The sequence below is a fragment of the Candoia aspera genome, chromosome 3 (assembly GCF_035149785.1).
Source record: "Candoia aspera isolate rCanAsp1 chromosome 3, rCanAsp1.hap2, whole genome shotgun sequence".
NCBI classification, from domain to species: domain Eukaryota; kingdom Metazoa; phylum Chordata; class Lepidosauria; order Squamata; family Boidae; genus Candoia; species Candoia aspera.
In genome coordinates, this window is record NC_086155.1 from 130,683,650 (window position 1) to 130,700,496 (window position 16,847).

A 16,847-nucleotide genomic window follows, 5' to 3' on the forward strand; every position below is an offset into this window, starting at 1 on the left:
TGCTTTCCTTTTGCTCTGTAAAAATTTGATATAGAAATTTTTAGTATATACTTTTTTTTCTTCCAAATGTAAGGTGGTGCTTTTCTTCTTTGTTTTTTGTTAACATGCTCATATGCTACTTTGGACACCATTTTTGTGTTCCTTTTTCACAAAGAACTGGTACTTCTGTACAGTTTGAATAGAGAAGGATGGAGGCCAGCAGTCTCCATTCAGTGCTTTTGTCTGTGTTGCAGTAAAGTCCATTTTGGCCGACTATGAAAACGTACTTCTATAAAAAATTGCTCTGATTTTTTATATAGTTTTTTTTTCCCCCCTTTTGCTGTTTGTGACATAAGCCTCATTTTAGGAATGCTTGTCCAAACTGGCAGTCTCCAGACATGTGGAACTCCAGTTCCCATTTTTTCCAACATATCACAGTCACCTAAGGTTGATTACAGTGGTAGTATAAAACATCTGGAACACACCAGGTTGGGGAAACTGTTCAAGCCCAAACATACTTTTTTTTTTTAAAAAAAGGAAATAACTACATATGCCACCATCCTGAAAAATATAGGGTTTAGAAAGAAAGGTTGTTGTTGTAAACGTACATACAGTAATTATAATAACAATTCCAGCATTCTGTCACACTTCAATAAAGAGACCAGGCAGCAAACACAGCTATAGAGATATAGGCATAAAAAAGGGCCAAATGCTCAGTGACCAGGGAAATAGGGTCAGTGTTTCAGGTATTATTTTCTCTTACACAAGGGTTTGCCATTACTTCTAATGAGAATAAATATTCAGGGCAAAGATACAATCCTTTATTCATTGACTGATTAGGTGCCATTAAGTTGTTGTTGTTGACTCTTAACAACCACATACTGTAGGTAGACCTTCTTCAAGATAATATGCATTATAGATTTTTCAAGAGAGCTAGGTCTTACCATAATGTGTCCAAAACATATTTTGAACATGGTCATTTGTGCCTTGAATGAGAACTCTGGGTTGACTTGTTCTATGTCCTACTTTTTGTATTTTTTTTTTTTGGGGGGGGCACTATCCGTGGTATTCTCAGGAGTCTTTACCAACACAAAAGTTCAGAAGCATGAATGCTCCTTTTATCCTGCTTCTCCAAAGTCCAACTTGCACTTCCATAGAGAGTCAAAGGGAAAACCACTACCTCTGTGTTCATTCTTAACAACTCCATTTATTTAATTCCAAAGTTCCTTTGGTTCTCCATTAATAGTTGCTTTTGATGTTCTCTTTGAAAATGGTGGGTATACACTCAAGATCATACCATAGAAACTGGTTGGCTTTGTTCTTCCACCTTGACTTGACTTGGAATTTGCTCATAAGCAGTTTGTGATCTGTTCCAGGGTCAGTCCTTTGCTGCTGTAACTGAGTTCTTCCACCTCCTTGTATCAATAATACAGTCAATTTGATATCTGTGTATTCCATCTAGTGAAGTTCATGTATATAGGCATCATTTTGGTTGCTTAAAGATTGTGTCAGCAATGAAGAAATCAGTGGATTGGCAGAAGCTGGTAAGTTGTCATCCTGCTTCATTCCTGTTTCCTAGGCCATACAGTCTTTGTTTTCCTTAGTATTTTCAACTTTTACATTCCAGTCTCCAATCACAAACAGCACGTCCTGCTTGCTTGTTCTGTTGATTTCAGATGGAATTTGATTATAAAACTCACCACCCTCTTCTTCTGAATCAATGGTCGGAGCATAAACTTGGATAACCATCTTATTAAAAGAGTTGTCCACAAAATCTAACTGGTTGTTGACTGTACTGTACCCAAATACTGTATTTGCTATATCATTCCTGACTATGAGAGCGATTCCATTACTTGTTTTTTATGCCCTGTGTAGTAAGTAATATGTTCCTCCAAAAGTGTCCAATTTCAGTCTATTTAAATTCACTAATGCCTAAGCTGTCAATGTGTAGTAGATTCATTTCATCTTTCACTGGGCTGAGCTTTCCCATGTTCATGCTTCTTACCTTCGTGTAATTCTCTCTATAGCTTTGGATTTTCTTTTTGTGTGTAACAATATCAGGAACTATATGTCCTGAAGACCTTAATCAAGCCATTAATTTCCATTAATACTTTGAAAGATCCTCAGCTCTTTTTCAGTAGCATGTTGAATGCCATCTGTCTTGAGGTGCCCATAATCAAACACTATATTGTTAATCACATTACATTTTCTATTCAGTTGGTTTTCCAGGTGAAATACAGAAGTGGTTTACCATTGCCTTTTCCTGTACAGTATGGAATGATGCTTTTTCCATTGTTGCTAAAGTGACCATTCCACTCCAGCATTTTCCAGTATTACTGTTGTCCAATAGACATTCTTGCTTGCTTTAGCCAGGCACCTGGGATGACCTTCATGCCTTGGATGACTCTGCTAGGATGATTTATTATTAACATTTCTGATCTTCTTTGCCCATGGCTCCCAGGAACACTTCCCTACCGTGATGAGGCAGCACAGCAGGCCTTAAGGGGGTCCTTTATTATCAATACAAAATTACCAAATCCACATTGATGAAGAGTTCATAGTTACCCACTAATCATAATAAAGGTAATTTTGCCAGTTACTTCAACTGAATTAAGTCCAAGGACAATGTTTTTCAGTAAAGGCAACAGATAAACTAATGGGGAAAGAGGCATCCATTTAGTAAGCTACAGAACTGCAACTTACTAAAACTCATAGAATGTGCCTTCCATTCAATTTTCTCAGTGTAAGACTTGAAAATTTGAGGACAGTACTTGTTGAACTCTCAGAAGTCTCAAACTAAGTTTTTCAGCTAATACAGGTAGTCCTTGATCTATGACCATTCAGTCAGTGACCATTCCAAGTTACAAAGGTGCTGAATGAATGGTGGTTATGGCCGGTCCTCAGAATTCTGTCCATCCCAGCACCCATGTGGTCATGTGATCACAATCTGGGAGCTTAGCAGCCGATTATTACTGGTTGCCAAGTGCTCCACAATCACGATTGCCATTTGCAACCTTCCCTGCCAGCTTCCCCAGAAAGCCAATGGGGAAGCTGGCAGGGAAGGATGCAAGTCAATGGGGTAAGCCTGCGCACCCTCCCCTAACCCCTCTGAGCTCGTACTGTGCTGGCCACTTGCACACCCCTGTGCAACCTCCCGAACCCATGCTATACCACCACATACCCTCCTTGAACCATGTGGCACCTCTCACGCACCCCCTCACACCCTCTCCCCAACCTGTAAACCTGCACTTTACAGCTGCATCGCTTAGAAATGGAAATTCTGGTCCCACCTGCCATTGTAAGTCAAGGACTATCTTATCTCTATTGTCCATTGCATAGTCCCTTCCCTTTCCCTTCAACTAGCAAAAATGGAACAACTGATGCACAATAGCCAAATGGCAGAATGTTTTTCGTAATAGTTTGTTCCATTTTTTTTCCTATGCAGATTGCAGAAATTGTCCTAACAGTCAGAAATCACGCTGAGACGAGGAGTAGGTCTCTAGTGTTTATTACTGCTACATAAGACAGAATCCTAACAAACTGAAGAAGCATGGGAAAAACCCAGAGAGATAAACCCCAAGAGTTAAGGCGGGTCTGATCTGTGTCTCTTTGAATGGCTGCTTAATTCCTCAGTACTACGCATGCATCTTCCTCCCTGGATAGAGGCCCCTTCTTGCTGGCCATCAGTACTCATGACAGAAATCAAACTATCTGAATTTGCCCTATGTCTATCATTAAATAGGAAGAATGAGAGTGGAAACAGTAGTGCCCAGTGAGGCGGCGAATAGGAGATGGCCCCAGCTGTTCCCCATCAACAAAGCAAAGAAGCACCATATTCCTCTTTTAAGAGTCAGCCAATTGCTTTGAGAGTTTGCACATGTGTTCTGAGTAACTTTATTTTTTTGTTAACTCCTTTTTTTGTTTTTACAAGGTGAGGTATCACAGTTTGGACTGAGTTGTGTTGAAACATGACTACGTCTGAAGTGGAAGTGATTTGTGACTTGGATAATTGGGTAAGCATGACTTGATTTTGTTGCCACCCTGGTTCAAGAAATATTATGAGGGGGAGGATCTGATCTAAATTAGTGGCTGAGCTAACATTTTGCTAGTTGCTGCTCATTTCTTTACATTTAATGAATAAATGTTCTTTATTAACTCCATATCTAACCCAGATCTTCATCCTGGTACTTATGGTACTTTGTTGGCTTACTTTACATATAATGTTACATTTGCAAACAACATGAACAGCTTTAGTTCATAGTTTGCAACAAGGCTGGTTCTCCTAATTTACTCTCAACTGTACAAGAAGTAACCCAAGATCTACTAATTTTTCATGGAAAACCATTTGCTAAGACATCATAGCTCAACATATAAGATGATGGATACACAACTATGGGGTGGGGGGGAACCAAGGTGGGTCCTGACACTAATATATAATTGTGGCATTGGAGTAATTATGTCATTGCATACATGTTGTCATTTTGGCACCGCTGCTGATTGTTGCAGAAGACACTGTAAGGAAGTACAACTCCTTATTCACATTTCCCCCACTTGCTTGGAAAACTCCAGTGCTAGCTTTTTTGTAACCACAAGGACTAGAAAAAGTGATATATCACCAATCAAAACTATTGGTTTCTGAACAACACTCTTTTTTAGATATTAACAATATTTTATTTTTTTCAATCTTTATATAATTCACCATATAAACGCACTGTCCCTTTCTGCTTATACTAACACTATTTCTATGTGTAGGTCTTCCCTGTAATACTGATGGAGGAAAACTCTGATTCATCCTCCCACATAATAGAGTTATGGAAAGACTATGAATAAATATATGGCAGTAAGCATTGCAAATTTTGAATATACTGTGGGGTACTTCTGCTGTTCACAAAAGAACCATGTTGTGAAAGAGTCTTGCTTTGAATTGGTGATTTTGCTTTTCAGAATTGCTGTTACTGCTTTAATTCAGGCTATGTTGACAACTGCAGGCACAATAACCTGGATAGGAGTCTAAAAACTGTCAACAGTTTTAATTCCTGTGTCAGGACTGAGCTCTGCAACCTTTCCTTAAGCATTGTATAAGAAAAGTTCTGCCATATCTGAGTTACATCAGATACACCAACATATATCAAATCAACCATTTACAAATGTATGGAAGCTCACAAAACCAAGATAAGTAAAGGAATTAGGGAGATATGTAATAAGATGTCTTACAATTCTGGAGAATATAAGGAGGAACTGTCCCAAAACATAAAATTTATCTGTTCATCTTAGGAAAATTAGGTCCAGATTTTAACTGTCAGCTCTTTCAGATCTTGTTGAAATGATCTTGAAATATTTCATTGATATCTTCTATTAAACATGACAATATATAATATACATATCCAAGGTAACTGATTCTATAATCAGCATCATTTCATACCATCGTCCAAAATATACATTTTTATGAAGTATCCTTATAGAAGAACATTCCCCACTTGGATCACTTTTTTTTTAACAAAAATGAATAATAAGGAGTATAGCAAGCTGTAAGCCCATAGACTTTACTAACATATAAAGACTGGACCATTACTGAAAATCAAAGAATATAAATAACACACGTGAATGGAATCTGGACATTTTATAATAAAAACTGTAATTCTTGCAAACAGTGTTAAAGATATTTTCAAAGAAAGTAAGACAATGTATTTAATGAAAATGCCAGTCTGGATTTAAGATGGAGTGAAAACTTCTGAACTCCTTCGCATAAGAAGGTTGGCGATGTACGGGAAGAAGGGACATTGTACCCTGAAATACGCTGCTCCTACTGTGTCATTAAGAGAAATTATGATTTATATGATCCAAAGAGTCATTTTTCTATCTTTTTTCCCATCCCTTGATACCTCTTGATAAGGCCACTATCTTAGGAAGCCACCTAAGGTGTACAAAACTTCTCAATAAAAGTAATGTCATGAAGGTAGTATAAATGATACAAAAAGGCAAAGTGTAACAGGAATCCTATGTCATAAAATGTGTCTGTATTTAAGTTAAAAAAAAAAAAAGGACTTTGTGTAATTGCCATGACCAGGACAGAGACATCATCCATGCACTTTAGTTTCCATATTTAGTTTTCTTTTTGATAGATTTTGTCTTTATCTTTAATAATAACAACCAAACCTGTTCACAGAAAATCTCAATGAACCATTTTTAAACTTTAGGGAAGCTTTATATTCCAGCATTTTATTTATTTATTTATTTATTTATTTTTCAAATTTAATTACCGCCCATCTCCCTCAAAAGAGGGACTCTGGATGGTTTACAATAAAAGCTAACTATAATCCTAAATGTTAAAATCTCATAAAACCAAACACATAACGATTATTATAAAATGCAGTCATTAATGGTAGAAAATGTAAGGTTCTAGGACACAATGACATTAAAATGATGAGCTGTTTGTCATGACATCACAGCACAAAAGATATGGTTGTGTAATCTGTACCAGTTTCATTATGATGTCTGATAGAAGTAAGTAAATCACACACATGTTGTCTTTTAAAAATATGCATAAGGCCCACCATTCCCCCTTTCCCTTCAAATAATGATTCCTGTATTTTTCTAAAAAATAATAGTAAGCTGTGAGTAACATCAGAAAATATAAAGTTCCCTAAGCTGCATCGCTCACATTCTACTCTCTAAGTTGAGCTGTACTGTGTTTGCTGAATTAGTCTGTAAGTAGAGCCAAGCTCTAAACAGTATCTGAACCCTGGCAAATGGGAAGCTTTAAAGTCACTTCAGCCAAGTAAGCTAAGAGGCTGGAGAGTAAGTCAAGTGACAGCATATGGATGGGAGATATTGAAAATGCAGTTGAAGAATGCAAAGGCCTGTTCATTTCCTTTAGAATTCTTAGTGGGGCAGCTTCACTGAGGTTGCTTGAACATAAATTCTACCTGTATAAAATCAATTAATTAATCAGAGGAAAGCTAAATAACTAAACAATCCTTTAGCCAACTGACAGCCCTACTCTAAAAAAGTGTGTGTGTGTGTGTGTTTGAAATCAGCCAAGCACATAATTCTTCCTATCCATCCTGAACTAGCTATTGATTTCCTGCCTCATATGTAATGCCCTTAAAAAAGACCTTTTCCTGTTGCAAAGCCTTCTTAGTTGATCTGTGAGAGTACCTCTATGCAAAGAGAGCACAAAGCCATCGCGAACCCCTACAGAGCCAGTCAAAAGATGGCAGCCAAATTACAATGTGTAATGTGACAGAAGGAGAAGTTCATTAACTACATGAGTGGTAATGATATCACTGGTTTAGTTTACAACAACTTTAAGTGAAATTTTGTTTGTGTCCCTGGGCTTGCATCTCATAAACACAGGTAGGAAAAGGTGATGCTGTAGCTCATGATTGATTTTTGGATGCCAATTCACAGAAAAGTAATAATAAAAATTGTGATTTAAAAAAAGCAATTAGGTTTTTTTTAAAAAAAAACTTTTTGGGGGAAGGCCAATTGAACTTTTGAGCACACATGTATGGAAATGCACAATTAAAGTAAGCTTTAACCAGGTCTTTCTCTTTCCCCTTATAGTGCAAATTTTAAGGCTGTGCAGGCTTTGAAAATGATTTGGAAGAAGTCTTTTGGAAGCTCAAGAAGAGCACTCTGTGCTAGCCAGCATATATGACTTTTTTCAGGCTTCTGTGTGAACTTGAGAAGATTTCAAATGACCAAACAGAGGAATATAAAAACAAAACACACAGGCCAACAGATTGTGTGATTTCAGCAAACATGAAAAGCAATCAATCAATCAATCAATGTCTGTCTATCTGCAAGAGGCAAAGGAGGTTTTCTTTAAAGCAACTCAAGCTAGGACTCCTGCTAAGCTTTTGTCCATCATTGATTCTCTAATGACAATCTCTAGTGGGGAAGATGCTGTCTCCTGACTCCTTTCTTTCAGCTGAGGGTTTGAAAGAATTTTTCTCTAATAAAGTGGTGAACATTGCTTATTCCTTTCCTTCCACTGGTTTTTCTCTGCCCAATTATTTATCTTCTATTCCCTCTATATTTGAACTTATTCTAGTGTTGGAGGGAGAAATTTAACAAACCATGGAGGGTTTTTCCTATACTAACTCCCTGGCTGATCCAATTCTTTTCTTCCTAGCAAACTCTTCTTTATTCACTGGAAATTTCCCAGGCTCTCTTAAGCAAGTCCTCCTTCATCCTTTGCTTTGCCCATGCAGAGCTTGAAACATTACACTTTTTTCTACAGGTGTGATTCTTGGCCTGTCCCAGATGACAGATGGACTCTGATGGATTCTGGTGGGCTCCTGGGGAGTTTCCCAGCAGGCAGGCAAGTAGTTCTGCTGAATGCCTGGTTGATCTCTACCATTGGATGCAACTTAGCTTCTTGAGTTGAGTGCTTCCATGTGTTCTCTTTCTGTAGGCAGATGTCATGCACTTGGCTTGTGTTTCCCTGTCCGAAATCCGCGCCGCAGCTGGGGTCGGGTCTATCGGTGTGTCCGCAGGGTTGAGCTGCTGGTGGGGTTCAGGCAGTCCCGTCCGCTGGTCATCTTCCTCCGTTTGGGAGTGCGTCGGCTGGGTTGCCTCTCCGTCCTCCACTGTGCTTGCCGCAGTTGGGCTGACGCTCCACGCCCGTGGCTGGGGTGCGATGTGGGGCGGGGGGGTCTCTGCTGGTCTCGGGAGGTATGTTGCTCCCTCCCGTGGCCGGGTCGCCTCCGCCTCTGTCTCCCTCTGGGGTTGGAGCTGAGGCTCGGGGTGGGCCGGGAGGGTATCCGTGGCTCCTGGGGTCCGCGGTGCATCTGGCCTCGATTGGTCCTCCTCTGCTTCTTGCCGTGCGGTTCGCCCGCCTTGGCCGCGACGCGTCGGCCCCATCGCTCGTAGTCTTCTCGCCGTCTATTCCTCCCGTGGCTCGTTGTCTGGTGGGGCTCGGCGAGGCTGAGTTTGTGACTCTCAGCTTTATGTCATGCACTGCCTACCGCTGAGTAAAACACAGACGCTGATTCAAAGGAGAGCAGGTTCTGGTTTATTCATACGTAGTGTCAGTTTCGAAAAAAGCTGAGAGTGAGGGGAGCGCGCCGGTGCGGGGTTTAAATACCCCGCGCCGGTCAGCGCCCCCTTTCCCTGGCTTACGTCATCCCCCCTTTGTCCTGCATCCTGTCGTGCCGGTAGGTGAAGGGTTGCGAGGCCCCAGCTGGTGCTCCGGGATCGCCCATCATTGGTTTCCTCCTTCAGCTGGTGATTGCTGTCAGCTGGGCGATCTCCGTTGCGCTTTTGCTAACAGCTTGGGTGTGCCTCGTGATTTGCCTAGTCTTTGTCTTTCCTTCTTTCTCTTTTGTGTCCTGATGGCTGAATCATCCAGCCAGGGTCTGTGTCTGTTGTTGTGCGTGCTATGCTTATCTTGAGGCCCTTCCTCTGCTTCCTCGTTATTGTCATGTGTGCCGTTGAGCTGATGTCTTCAGCTCAACGGCACTCATGACAGCAGATCTCTGAAGGCTCCTAGATTGACTGTGGAGCTCCAGAAGATGAAGCAGTCCAGAGTGTCAATAGAGGAAAAGAGAACTTGATCAAGCATGGGGAAGAGCTCATGTTTGAGCCAACACCATGGCAATAAGGCCAGCGAAACATCAGTATCTCTATGTCCTTATTGTGGTGGAAAGCTATTGGTCAGTGGCCTTGTTTAGGGTGTCCAATTTTCTTTTGGGAATAGGCAAGTTGTTCCCAAACTGCCTGGCCACTGTTACTGGTTTTCATAGCATTTTGCTGATAAAGTCACTTGTAGCTGCCAAAGACTTGACTCTTCTTGGGAAGAGTCTGATGTAATGAGTTAGCATTATTTTGCCATGTCAAGTAGGATTCAATGTTTGTTTGTTTGTTTATTTACTCACTGCAATCAAATCTCTTAGCAGCTTATATCCAGTAGATCATCAAGTACATTAAAATATCCACAGTATAACATTAAGAACATAAAATAAATCTTGAAAAAATACATGTGAATGATCTAGGAGAACCTGCTAGTGATCCCCCACTTTTACATTGCATAAAGTGTAACGGACATCTATGTCAGGCAGACTGAGATGGGTTGAAGAAGATAGTCCTGGAATACCTCAGAGCCAAGTCATGTAGGGCTTTAAATGTCAATATGTGCCCTTGAATTGCACTTGGAAGCCAATAGGAAGTCAATGCAGGGACCAAAACACAGATGTAATGTGCTTATATCAGCATGTATTTGCCAGAAGCCAGGCTGTTGCATTCTGGACTGCCTCAAGCTTGTGGATGAATTTCAAAGGTTGTAGCAGGTAGAGCACATAGCAGTAGCCCAGGCAAGTGGAAATGAGGATATGAGTTGTTGTTACTATATTGGCCTGTGGATCCTGATGAAGTTGATAAGACCCTCACTGGCATGACCTCTATCTCATGGGAAGATCCTTGTCCCCCCTAACTTCTGTGTAAGAGTAGAGGGTGTGTAATATTCTGGATCTGGGAGGTAGTTAACACCACATTGTGAGAGAAGGTGATGACGATAGCCTTGAAAGGGACTGTAAAGTGTTACCTCCTTAAGAGACCCTTCCTGGATCCAGCTATTCTTGACAACTATTGCCCAGTTTCCAACCTTCCCTTTTTGAGGAAAGTTGTTGAGATAACTGCAAAGTCCCCTAGATGAAGCAAATTATCTGGACCCCCTTGAGTCAGCATTCAGCCCTGAATATGGGGTAGGAATAACATTCACTGCTCTGGTGGGATGACCTCTGCAGGAACTAGATATGGAGACTGTGCCTTCCTAGTCCAATTAGATCTCTTGTAGCCCTTTAATACTATTTATGATTGAAGACTTTTGGGATTGGAGGGACCATTTTATAGTGGTTCTGCTTCCTCCTTAGTGCATTGCTCGGGAGAGGTTACTTCCTTCAGTTGGTAGAGGGGAAGAGTGGCTACTTCCTTGCAGGGGCGTGGGACTTAATCCTTTCATCTTTGCATTTTAACCTATTTGTGAAGCCACTGGAATAAGTCATCTGTTGGTTCAGGTTATGTACTTCTCAGTAATGCTAATGATACACCAATTGTACATTATTAGCCTGGGCATGATGGAGATGTTGTTGAAATCTTGAATTAGTGTCTGGAGAATGTTAGGGTCTGAATGAGTCAAAAAAGGCTAAAGTTGAACTCAAGCAAGATACAGTTGATGTTTGTTCTTCAATGTTCTCAGTCAACCCCAGTGTTGCCTCTTGAAGGGGAGGCATTATCCATGAGGAGCAGGTCTATGGTATGGCAGGACCTTCTGGTCTTATGACATGTACAGTATGCTGTGGGTCGTGCACTGGCTTTCAGTAGGTGTCTAGGTACAATTCAAAGTATTCATTTTAATTTAAGTGCCTAGATTAGAGGACTGTCTTTTCCACCTGGAATGAACCCATCCAATCTGCTGATGATTCCTCACTTTAGTGAGGTGCATGGGACTGAGCCTAAAGACATTGTTCCTCAGCAGTAGATCCTGTTTTTTGGGACAGTATTCCTTAGCAGTTGGATTAACTAGCTTCTTCAATGATAGCTTTCCCAAAGTTGGATAAAGCAGAGCCTTTGTGAAGGATGCTTAACAATTTATGGTGAAATTATTATGATGCTGTTTAGTGGAATGGCTCCATTTTGAACTTTAAATTATTACTTTAATGTTTTGTTTCTTAAAGACTTCCAAATAATTTTCTATGTGTGATTTTATTATTGTTAACTTCTGGAAGTCCTTGTACATTACCATGAAATCAAATCAACCAGTTATCAATAACATGGGGACTGCATCTGTTCTCTTTCACTCAGAACTTTGGTGAAGCAAAATAGTTGTTACAGTTGAGATTACTGGAACATACTTAATTTTTAAAAATAATAAATCCATTTCTAAAAATTGAGACAGAGCAAAATGCTGCCATGGTAATCAGACATGATAATATTTCTGTATTACCTGTCCTGCTTTTGCATTCTCGCAAACAAAAGTTTCATAGAACTTGGCAAATTCTGGGGCATGATCATTTATATCTAAAATCCGAATGAAGATGGGAATCTGAGTACTTTGTTTTCGATTGCCTGAAACAAAACAGACAAGATGGAATTTGATCACATTATTATATCACTTCTTTTTCTGACATGCCTATGTTATAAGCATGGCACAACTCATGCTTTAGAAATTTCATTCTGAAATAATATAATACCAAACAAAAATGTATTCCAGGAATTAAGAGCACTCTCATGGCCATCTACAGAGGGATACAGGGGAGAAAATAATGAGATATGTCTCATGACATGTTCATACAAACTCCATTTTTCTTGCATCAAGAGTTTCATGCAAGTAGGTAGGGGGAAGAAGTTGCATTGTGACATCATAATAATGCTCTGTCATTTTGTCAAAAGCTCCATTTGCTACAGTTGCCCATGGGGATTTCAAAATATTTCTTTGGCGGAAAGAGAGAGAATATAGATTCAGTGAAATCCTATATATCTCTATTCAGAATTTTCTGTTTTCAGTTGATCTTGCCAACTACACTGATTTCTTTAGTGTAGATAGGACTAAAGAGAACAAAACCTATGTTTTGCCCCTTGGCTGTCAAGAATCTGTGTGTAGTTAAGACATTTCTAAAGATATGCCACCAAAATTCTTTTGATTGTGGCAATGTAGAAATTTAGTATAATAATAAATGTCAATATCAGCATTTCATATTGAAGCTAAAATCCAGCACATTTTCCCATTCAATATATTGGACTTTCTTCCAAATAAACTTGTATAGAGACTAGGATCTGTCATCGCTTTTTAGAAATTCTCTCTGATTGCAGCAGCTCCCAAGTTTTCACTCACACAGACTAGAAATATCAAGTAACTTTTACACAGACATACAAGAGAAGATCTAATGCTCAGCACATAACATATACTTTGCAAGCAAAAGATCTCTGGTTCAATCTTTAGGTCAGATGAGTAAAACTCCTGCTTGAAACTGTGGGCAGCTGCTTATAATAAGTAAGATAAACTGTCTGCTCAGTTTAAAGTTGATGGGTGGGACACTGAGAAACCATGCAAAATTGCTCACTATGTTTGCCACAATATTTTGGCCAAGCAAAATCTTCAGGTGTTCTCTCATTAGCACTGACCAGTAAAAGACTGGCTAAAGCAATTTAAATCAAATTTAAAACCATTTCCCTTTTCCCAACCAGATTTTAAGGATATGTAATGTATTCTCACTTTCCTTATTAAAAAAAAAGAATAGTAATTTTTCTGGATTGTTAGGAAAAGCCATCATTGTTACACTGGGAAACTAACAAAAAACAAACAAATCTAGCATATATTGGAAACAAAATAGACAAAAATAAAGAGTTCATTTTAGTTCTTGGCTGCCATCTAATTGTAGCCTGGATTTTTGCAACCCATATCTGGTAGCCTCAAAAATGTTTATCTTCCATCTTCAGTTTGAATTTCAATTACATCAATATCTTTTTCATAAGTATGTATTTGTACAAAAAAGGGTAAGGATTATTACACTGGGTGTCATGTTGTGCAGGCAAAATACCACCACCACCATCATCCTTGGAAATGTGCATCTTTGCAGAAATAAACCCCATTGAATTTACTGTAGTGGAACATACATTTGGCTTAGGCCTTGCTGGGTTTAAAGAAATATATCACATAAATAATAACAATGTGTGCATAAAATTTCAGCTTTCAACATACAATTCCCCTTCTCTTCCTTTCAAACCACTTCATAGCGTACATACAACTTACTAATTTCAGTGGCAATGACGGTGAGGTTATGCCATGGGGCTGCTTCTCGATCAAGAGTCTTTGAGACAAATATGGAACCATTTCCCGAGTAGATGTTGAATATTCTGTCCAAATCAGTATGCCGATCCAAAGAATATCTACCAAATGATAAAACAAATCTTACTATCTTCTCTTACAATGCTGTTTTGAATTTTGCTTGTCTAAGAAGCTTAAGATACTGTACAGTTACAAAAGTTCTCTTAGGCTGGCAGCATGATGCATTTAACATTATAGAGTTAGCAATGGATATTGTTCCTTTTTTAAAATTAAAGATAAAAAATAAAAAAAAAGTATCTATTGATTGATTTACAGAAATTTATTTACTGCTCAGCTCAAATGACGCTTGGCATTTTTCCTGGAACAAACAGGAATTAAAGGAAAATGCAAGGAATTAGAAGAAAACATAAATATCTGATGCTGTTTTTCATTTTCATGTACTAGTGAAATATAAATCTACATTTCCACAGAATAGCAAAAAAGGAAGAACTCAAGCATTTTGAAAACCTAAATCTTCTCCAGGAGATAGACTGTTAAGAGCTGTTCTTATTGCTTGCTTGGAAAAATGACAAGTGATTTTTCTAATCACAGCCTTAAAGGAACAGTGCTCCTGATGTTTCTGACTACACAATACTTTCAAAAAGTATGAGCAGTTTTGCAGCTGTCGATCGGAAGGTCGGCGGTTCGAAACCGCGTGGCGGGGTGAGCTCCCGTTGTTAATCCCAGCTCCTGCTCACCTAGCATTTCGAAAACATGCAAATGTGAGTAGATCAATAGGTACCACTTCAGCAGGAAGGTGACGGCGTTCCGTGTCATGTTGGCCACATGACCCGGAAATGTCCTATGGACAACGCCGGCTCCAAGGCTTAGAAATGGAGATGAGCACCGCCCCCTAGAGTCGGACTCGACTGGACTTTACGTCAAGGGAAACCTAAAGGGCAATTTATATATTTCACTTTTTCACAGGATTTCATTTAGAAAGCATATAAAGGGTCGCTGTCTTCTGATACCATTATTGTTGTTTCTATATGCTTTAAGCCTTCTGTTGTGTTTGTATTCTTACACAGCCACGTCAACATACCATATGCATATGCAACGTTGTTATGGATACCCCTACTGATATTGCCATTAGGTGTCAGAAGCTTAGCTTAGGACATATGCTCATATTTTTCACGTAGTGTAGGATTCTAAGCTAAGAATCCTGAATAGTGTGGTTAGCAGGAGGATTAGCTGCTAGCCTAAAGTGGCCTTGCATAAACCTTTCTCCCATCCTGATTTCCTTCACAAACTTGTTGGGTTGGCAAGATACAGAAACAGTAAAAGATGCATTCTAGGAAACAAATCAGATGTCAGAAGTTCCATTCTAATTAATGCTAAATTCTGAAGAACCAAACTATAATCCATTTCCAGGATGAGAATCTTGGTTTTGGTGGAGAATTTCTTGAGGTTTTGAGAACCCTGAGAGGGAAATTGTGCCACATCATTTTTTTTTAATGCATTTGCCTAAAGTCATTTCTTTACTGCAGGTGAATATTTGCAATGTTTCTTTTCCATCTTTCAGTAAGCAAATAAACTTTATAAAATGTAAGAAATGATGGGTCACAATTGGGATAGATTGAAAAGAGTGCACATTACCCTACAAATCTGGAGAAAATAAAGTAGTTCTTCTGTAAACTGACCTAAGCTGAGATTAAGAAGAAATCAATGAAGTTTCCAATATTTTTTTACCACATATGATTGTTATTTTTAAAGTGCATTCCCCAGCCTCGTGCACTTTGAAGACTATTTTTTTTAAAAAAAATAATCTTTAAACATTACAGTTAACATTTCTTGAAAATGATTGGTTATTAGTTTGTAGCATTGTAAGAAATTGCATATCTATATAGCAACTGTACAAAACACAGTATACTTTAAAGAAATCTAAGCCTACACACACAGACATGCACATGCCTATGTGTAATATATGGTGTAAGAACAACAACAAAAAACCCTCATACTCAAGTACCTAGGCAGAAAAATATTTTAAAACCACAGAGGAAAAAAATGTAAGAAGACTGATAGCAACTTAAAAACGAAACAAAACTAAAATTTGTTTATATACACACAAAAAACCCTCACCTAATTATATCAAATACTAAGATGAAAGAAAAAGAGAAAGAAAGAAAGAAAGAAAGAAAGAAAGAAAGAAAAAGAAAAAGAAAAAGAAAAAGAACAGGTTATTGAAATGATATAAGTTTCTTCAATTTCATCATTATGATTCATTTTTGAACAGATAGACCATATAGAATCATTACATGCACATACATAGATGGGACACTGCCATTTAAGAAATATTGAATATATGTTTAATCATCTTGGGGCAGGGGGTAGTATATCTAAAGAACACTGAGGTCCACAGTATTGTCCATCACATTTCAGTCCCTGGTCTATATTGTATATTTGTGTTAAATATTGTGTTAAGTAAGATTAATTGTCAAATATTGTGCGACTTTCACTCTCAATCCAACAGTCCCTCTGCTCTATATAGAATTAAGCAGAGATGGATAGGCCACCCATGGTTGGCATCAGATTGGTTCACAAAAGAGACATAATTTTTTAAATTAATCAGGCTAGTGCACTGGTGGTGATGGGTGTCATAATTTCCAGAGGGGCATAGGGAAAACAGTCCATTTTTCATGAATGAAGCTATTTTAAATCTCCTTATTCAGCCTAAATAGTCTTACGTGGGTATGTGTATTTTTACCACCAATGGTCTTCACAGATTACAGCTGACAAAAACAGGACTTTGGGAGTCAGGGGAGTCTTAGACAGCTAAAAGCCTTGTGCTGTCTGGAGAAGACTGGTTGGATCTCACAATAAGAAACGATCATGAGAACAGTTTGGAAGCCTCTAGGAGTCATGAGTGTAAATGATGCTCCAGCAAGAATTCTTATGCCTGGTGGGCTTGTGGTGTTGGCAAAACGAAAATTCTTTGATAATTCATATTTAATTCAAGCAAAGCTGAATACAGTGAAATACTAGCCTCTTTTTGGTGGCAATTATTCCTTGTCTTAGAACCTGCATCAAGACTGAGTCTTGT

General features: G+C 38.8%; 1 protein-coding gene across 3 annotated transcripts in view; it reads right to left on the reverse strand.

The window, feature by feature from the left end:
• Positions 1 to 16,847, reverse strand: part of CDH9 (cadherin 9) — a 113,505-nt gene that overhangs the window by 13,401 nt on the left and 83,257 nt on the right. For 2 of the 3 annotated variants that reach the window (XM_063300202.1, XM_063300204.1), the window contains 2 exons: positions 13,733 to 13,869; positions 11,927 to 12,048 (listed from right to left, as the gene is read on the reverse strand). In XM_063300202.1, coding sequence (XP_063156272.1) covers positions 11,927 to 12,048; positions 13,733 to 13,869 — 259 coding nt within the window. Of the gene's footprint in view, positions 1 to 9,765; positions 9,787 to 11,926; positions 12,049 to 13,732; positions 13,870 to 16,847 lie in introns of all 3 variants that reach the window. The other variant, XM_063300203.1, reaches the window with a different exon arrangement.